Source organism: Muntiacus reevesi, chromosome 7, assembly GCF_963930625.1.
Source record: "Muntiacus reevesi chromosome 7, mMunRee1.1, whole genome shotgun sequence".
NCBI classification, from domain to species: domain Eukaryota; kingdom Metazoa; phylum Chordata; class Mammalia; order Artiodactyla; family Cervidae; genus Muntiacus; species Muntiacus reevesi.
In genome coordinates, this window is record NC_089255.1 from 84,755,979 (window position 1) to 84,763,275 (window position 7,297).

Below are 7,297 nucleotides of genomic sequence, written 5' to 3' on the forward strand. Positions count from 1 at the left end.
CACATTTGCCTAATGCCACACTAATACGGGTTTTGTTAAGATTTTAATCCCTTGCAAGTCTATCAGTGATGATGTTTTGTGTTTGAAACCCAAGCTTCTTAGAACTGAATAATAAGTAAAAATGGGGTTTATATTTGCCACAGATTATAAAGTGCTATAAAAACATACCTGCTGTGCTTTTCACTTTGTTCCCTTGACTCCTCCTCCCCAGCCCTGGCTCCTTCTTCTGCTCCTGGTTTTCCTCCTCGGAGGCCTGCTCCCCACTCATCCTACAGCTGTGACCTGCACCCCGTTTTGCTGCCTCTGACCTCAGCCCCCAGGTTCAGAGTTCTTTAGAGTTCTGTTCCTCCCACCCCCCTGCAGTGCAGGTTGGAAGGTGTGAACCCCAGAGCTGCCTTGGGGTGTCTGAGGGAATGTCAGAAGTGGTGCTGTTTAGACCCCAAGGCGGCATATAAACCCCTGAGCTGGGGTCTCTCTTTCCACTCCACATGATGCCACCATAACTCTAAGTGGCGTTGGAATCCCTTCATTGTAGATGCTTCTAGAACTTTCTCTAGAACACCTACAAAGGAGAGGGAGTAAGTCTTCACCCCTTAGCATGAGTTTAGTTCTTTGAAAAGGCAAAAGATACTGAGAGCCACAGCTGAGGAATGAAGCAGGTGGATCACACTCACGGAGGCCAGGTTTGATCAGACACCTTCACACAGAACACGTGGTCTCCTGCAGCCTCTAACTGGGCTTGGAGGCCCTTCCACAAGGCAGGGGCTCCCCGTGTGCGACAGGATGGCTGGAACGAGGGGCTCTCTGCTAGGGCTTCAGCTCCAAAGACCAACAACTGGGGTAGAAGTGGGCTTTTCAGGGCCCTTGGGGACCAGTCGTGTAACCCCACAGCTGTGCCCGTCTGTCACACACAGACAGTAGGCTCACCTCCTGAGAGCAGAGTGAGGTGACCGTAGGTGGCAGGCCACCAGCGCCCAGCTCGGACACCTGACCCAAACCGCGCGGGAAACTCACAAGCCAAACCACCAGTTCTAGCAAAGGAGAGCCATCCCTGTCCAGGAGCGGCACTGCAGAACGAACTAGAAAAGACAACACGCGGCTTTGCCTGGGGGGAGCCTGCCGGTCTGGGAGATGGCACGACAGCAGCGCGCTCCGCCCGACCGAATCCCTCTCTCCCCACTGCAGCATGTGCTGGTGTCCGAGCAGTTCGTGAAAATACTGGATGGGGTGTGCGCCATCCACCCCCAGCTGGACGTGATATACAAGTCAGTGCAAGCCCTCTCGGCCAAGAAAACCCCCTTCACGTGGACGAACCCCGTGAAACTGATCCAGGTGAGCCCTGCTTCCCTCTAAGAGCCCCCAGGGGTCCCTGGAGAGAGCTAATCTTTGGCTCAGCTCCCAGAATTTCTCCTCCCCCAGAGCATCTTTGCGGTCCTCTCTGACAAGGGACTTCTCAGCTGCAGGATATCCCCTCTGACTCTCAGATCCGTCAGCAATGCTTCCTGACTCCCAGAGGAAAGAAAGTGCTTGGAACTGGCTAAAGTGGGAGGGGTGTGGAACAGGATGATTTCTACCAGCTAGGCTCCTCCATTGCAACCAGAGACAAGTCACTGAAGTGCTCTGTGCCTCAGTCTCTTCACCTGTAAAATGGGCATAATAATAGTACCCACCCCAGCAGGGCTGCTATGAAGGTTAAATTCTATACTCTACTTGATGGACTTAGAACAATGCCTGGCATGTGATTAGCACACAATTCACAGAGGCTCTTTCCAATAGCTGCTAAGGATGCAGAGACATCCTGACCCTGTGGTCAGCGTGGGCATTTGGTGGTTCAACTAATGAGAAATCCGTAAGTCTTTTATATCTAGAGGTCACCTGCTCCTGGCTCCAGTCTTAAATTGTGTCTGGCAGTCAGAGGAAAAAGATGTAACAGTGGAAATAAAACTCAGAAAATGTTAGAACTGGGAGGGATGTTATAACGCCTCTGGTCCAATGACCTCACAGAGCAGTGACTGCCCAGGCCTGGGGTTTTCACTGCCAGCTCTGCCCGGGACATGCCGGTGAGGGGCGTGCTGCTGGGGGCAGGACTGTTACCACTTGGGGCAGCAGGAGCTGGGAGGGTGCCCTGCAAAGGCACATTCCGCATGGCATGTGCCCCTGGAGCTCCGCCTTCCTTTCAGAACCAAATAGGAGAGCTCTTGCATGAAAATTATCATTGTAGGAAAAGTTCTAGAAAGCAAAGCAGTATCAAGTATCTTTATATCTTTATGAGTGAGGTGATGTCAGAGGAGAAATTTGTTTTGCAAGAAGAGTGGGAATGGAGTTATCTAGTGCCAAGTGGGGGCCTTGCTCCTTGTTTTAAAACAGTATAGAAAAGGAATCCCAGAGGAGAGACCCAATCACACATACCATGTAAGCCGTAGGCCTTCCCCTCAGGGGCCCAACCATCTGGCTGGGAAGATGGGATAGACACAGTCCTTTCCAATAGAAAATGTCAGATGATAAATAATAAACAAGTGACAAGGTAGCAAGTATCAATACAATCCAAACTAGAAGTCACCGCAGGACTGGGCAAACAGAAAAGGATGCTTCCTGGCAGAGGTGGGTTAGGGCAAGGGCCCTGACAAGCAGAAAGGATGCAGGTGAGCCCGAGGGAGGTACGGAGGGAGGAGGATTCCCACCAGCAAAGGAGCAGAGAGGCAGTCACTTGCGGTATGTCTGGAGGGGTGGGAACAGAACCACTTGGCTCCAGTCTCACAGGGAAGCCTGGGAACCAAGGCTGCAAAAGGGGGCTGGGGCTGGACGCAGCAGTCCTCAGACTGTAGGCTCAGAGCTGGGTTGGAGAGTCAGGGAGCAGGGAGCCAGGGAGAGTTGAGCAGAGGGCGTGATAGGAATCCAGCAGGACTGAGGGAGAGTATTTTCGGCAACAGGGAGAGAAGAGAACTGAAAGGGGTAAATATGAGAATGGGAAAACCAGTGAGGACACACTTGTAGTATTCTAGATATAGAATGGTAACTTGGCTGAAAATGACAATGGGAGTGGAGGGACCGATGTAGGAGATATCTTTACGGATCATCTCCAGGACTTGGTGAGTGGTTGCGTGTGTGTGTCTGTCTGTCTGTGTGTGTGTTTGTGTGTGTGTGTGTGTGTGTGTGTGTGTGTGTGTGTGTTGGGAGAAGAGAGACCTGTGGGAAGAGGAAAGAGGTGAAGATAACTCCAAATTTCAAGCCCAAAGGACTAAAAGAATGATGGTAACATTGCTAGCAATCGGGAAGTCCTGTGGGGAGAAGAAGCTGCCCCCTGCCCCCTCCTCCCACTCTGACTTCATCCCTCCCATCTCCCCACCCGCCCATTTCAGCCCCACTGGATTTCTCCCCATTGCTTTTTGCATCCGTTAAAGTCTGGGTCCCTCTGCCTGGAGCACCGCTCCTCCTGCCCTCTGTGACTCGCCCCCTCCTCTGCACTCTCTAGGTCTGCACCTGAGTGTCCCTTCCTCGGGCGACTCTTCTCAGGTTCCCTGGTCAACAGTCACTGCCCTTGACACACTGCCACAGCCCTCTGCTTCACCCTTTCACCACAAGACTGAACTCCTCCAGGGCAGGAGCTATGTTGGGTCTTGCCAAAAGCACCTCCCAAAGTGACAGCCCCATCCACCAGTTGAGGTTCTTAGTTGCAGACCACAGAATCCATTCCACTGGGTTAAGCAAAGAGGAATCGATCACCAGAAAGAGACCCCAGAGACATTAGAGGGCTGAAGAAAAGCCTCTACGTTTAGATTCCAGAAAAGGTTGCCAGACACCCCAACTGGGTTACCAGGAGGGCTGTCCCTTCTGCCTCGGGCAGGAAGCCACCCAATCAGGAATCGCCTGTGGAATCGGGAAGCCACCCCCACCCCCAGCTGCCAAAGCACACGGGTAACACACACGTCTCGCAAAAGAGCTTGGTGAAACCATCTCATTTTGACCCGTAGCTTCGAGAGGGCTTGGGGAAGGCTGGTCTTTGGTTTTCCAGCCTCTGTAACACATTATTAGAGGTGGCTAAGAAGGAACTGCAGTGGGTGTAGCTACTGCAGCCTTCAGTAACAGGGGTCACAGAATCTAGCTGACTCAGGCTTGCTTCGGACATGTCAGATTGAGGTGTCACTGGGTTCAGCATAGACTAGCGAACGGCTGCAAGGGATGTGGAATTGGACATGGGAGTCCGGGATTCACCCCAGGGTGGGGTGGGGTGAGCAGAGTACAGCAGAGAGGGAGGTGCTGGGCGAGGAGAGCAGGGACAAGGGAGTGATCCCCGAGGAATTCCTCTGTGAGCAAGGGCGTCTGCAGAAATACCTGTCGGCACAGCTGGGCCTTGCCTTTGGGCTTTTGAGAGTCAGAGAGAAAGAGAACCCAGAAGATACTGAAAAGGAACCAAAAGAACACTTTAATGATACTGGAAAGGAGCTCACAATATATTAATACAGTGCATTTTATTAAACAGTATGTACAGTAGAAAGATGTTAGATAGATAGATAGGTGAGTTCACAACATATTAATACAATGCATTTTATTAAACAGTATGTACAGTAGAAAGATGTTAGATAGATAGGCAGGCAGATGAAAAAAATGTACATCAAGATGTTACCTCCGGGTGGTGGGATTGGACTATGGGTGATTTTTCATTTTCTTCTTTCTATTAATCTAAAATTACCTTCAAAATATGAGTAACTACTATCTTTGAATGGAAAACAATGACATATTAATTTTAAAATACTCTTAACACAATACATCTCCATATGAGGATATTTGGATAAAATAATGAGAATCCTATGGATTCCAGGAGCCTGTTCTGCCCATCCCACTACTTGGTTCTGGTTTGGTCTTTGGGTCTCTGAGCTGACAACAGCCCTCTCACATCCACAGAGCACCGTCTCTGCTGGTCCTAGCAGGGGCGACCCCAAAACTAAATAATGCACGTACATATGATCACCGCCCTAGTCCCTCCACGCTGTGGGAGCTTAACAGCCTCGGCGCCGATCCGCCCTTGGGACGTGGACCGGCAGGACAGCCTGCTCAATGCGGGTGGGACAGACACACAGGAAGCATCACGTGCGGTTCTGCCGGACCTCGGTCTGGGCAGGTGCGGGTCGGAGGTGGGGCAGGGGATGGGGGGAGCTGGGACAGATGTTACAAGGCTCCTGGTATCTCCTGCTTCTCCCAGAGCTACGCAGACCAAAACAAAATCTCCATCCTGGACTTCTTCAGGAGCCTGAACCCTAGTGGAGAGTTGATGATGCCTGTGGGCGAATTCCGGAAAGCCATGATACAGGTAAGTGGATGCCTCGTGGCTGCAGGCACTGGGTGTGCGTGTGTGCACGTGTGTGTGACAGGCAGAGACACAGCACGCACACTTCACAGAGCTTCCCCGGTGGCTGTGAGAAGCCAGCTGATCCACCTCCTTTATCGAGACCCAGAAGGATGGCTAAGCCTCCCTCCATCACCCCCTGACGTCATTCTCTGTACTGCATGGCTGGGTACCACACATGCTGCCTGAAGACACACATTCTTCATCTTCAAGATCTTTCTCCCCATTGCGTTTGGCTACTGGGCAGATTTTACAAAGGAGTAGGATAAGAGACCACATCCCAGTGCCCCAGTATTTTACCTTTGGCCGTATCGTCTTGCCCAAAATCCCATACCTTCACATGCGGGATATGATGGAGGTGTTGAGGAGCCCCTGAAATGCAAGTGTGAACAGGTCTGTCTCCAGAGCACCCCTAGGAAGGATGGGCCCTGCAAGAATAGGACTCTGTGGGGGTCCAGGTGGGGCGCAGGATAGGACCCTCGGAGCCGGGCCTGTGGTGAGGAGGGCTGGCTAGACTCGGTACCAGGGAGGTAAGGATGAATTTCCCATGCTGCAAAGTCGCCGCCGCCCACTCCACCTGGATCCCCACCTCCTTCTCCCCCAGTGCCCCCCAGATTGAAAGGAGGGGCTCTGGAGTCTGGGCAGTGATGCCCGGGTGTCGGGGGCGCTTCTGCCTGCCCTGCAGCGTGTGTGGGTTCAGTTCCCTCGGAGCTCTCATTTGCCAGCTGTGGGCGCAAGGGGAGTGAGTGAGGCACTGTGGTGTGTGTGTGTGTGTGATGGGGAGGTCGGGGGTGGGGAGCAGAGAGCTCCACTGACCTTGCCTGTTCTGTCCACCTCCTCAGCAAAACAAGGTCCCCATAAACCGGTACCAAGTCAGGGAGCTGATAAAGAAGCTGGGCGAGAAGACAGGCATGGTGGACTTCAGGTCAGCCCAGCCCCGCTGCCCGGGCCTCTCTGGGCCGCCCCTCTGGCCCCCGGAAGGCCCCCAGGTCTCTCTAAGGCACCCTGGCTCCAGGGACCACGCTGGGGCGACGGGGACACGCAGAGTCGAGGGTTAGGCCTTGGGGTGGTGAGAGGGGCAGCGAGGGTGTGGACGGGCACCCCAGAGTCCCGAAGAGGGGGCGTCCCTGCGGGGGTGGGGACAGAGGTGCCCTGGGAAACTGTGGGTCATTCAACTCTGCTGGAGCGTAGGCAGCCGGGCAGCTGAGGACTCAGGCTGAACTCCCTGAAGAGATGGGAAAGGCCCCTGACAATGGTCATAAACAGTGACCAGCATCCATGAGCCCTCACCACTTGCCAAGTACTCCACCAGTCAGCAGACAGGCGCCCGGATTCTCACAGCACCCAGTGGGCACTAGTGTGCCCCCCACCCTCCTGTGAGGGATGAAACGGAGCTTCGGTGAAGGCGGGCACGGAGCCAAGCGCTTGCGGCAAGAAGGGCAGCTGCGGCCTCAGGACCCAGGTCTGCGTGGTCCGGGCACCTGCTTCCCTGTGCCAGACCTCCGGGCTGGCGCTGCAGGGCCCGCTGGTCTGCAGGTTGGTCTGCGTGTGGCCCTGCAGCTGCGTGTCTTGAGGAAGCCCTGAGGAGACTGTCGGAGGAGGCCCCTGTCTGATCCTGCCCCGCCGTCCTCTCCCAGGACCTCTGTCCGTGCCTCCATCTTACGCGTGGAGGAGCCGCTGCCGCTGCTGTAATTCGGCTCTAATAGTAAGGGTGAGGCTGTGCGCAGGGCGCTCAGTCTCCAAGGCTTTAGAATGGGGTGACAACCACAGCACCCCAGGGAGTTTCATAAGAATGGAGTAGACACAATGCACGTGAGGGGCTGGCACGTGGTGCTCTCGGCCAGGAGCGACACCATCAGCCAGCAAGCGTCGCCCCAGCAGGGCGGCTCAGGCGTGCTCACCACCTCGCGGGCCCCCCACTCTGGGCCTGAGTCCTGGGCCTCCCCCCACCCC

The 7,297-nt window shown here is 54.3% G+C and overlaps 1 protein-coding gene across 1 annotated transcript in view; it reads left to right on the forward strand.

The window, feature by feature from the left end:
* LRRC74A (leucine rich repeat containing 74A) overlaps nt 1–7,036 on the forward strand; it is a 28,221-nt gene extending 21,185 nt beyond the window's left edge. Inside the window, exons 11-15 of the mRNA XM_065942049.1 lie at nt 1,186–1,332; nt 5,201–5,308; nt 6,187–6,333; nt 6,750–6,880; nt 6,982–7,036. Coding sequence (XP_065798121.1) covers nt 1,186–1,332; nt 5,201–5,308; nt 6,187–6,333; nt 6,750–6,880; nt 6,982–7,036 — 588 coding nt within the window. The remainder of the gene's footprint in view (nt 1–1,185; nt 1,333–5,200; nt 5,309–6,186; nt 6,334–6,749; nt 6,881–6,981) is intronic.
* The last annotated feature ends 261 nt before the right edge of the window (nt 7,037–7,297 follow it).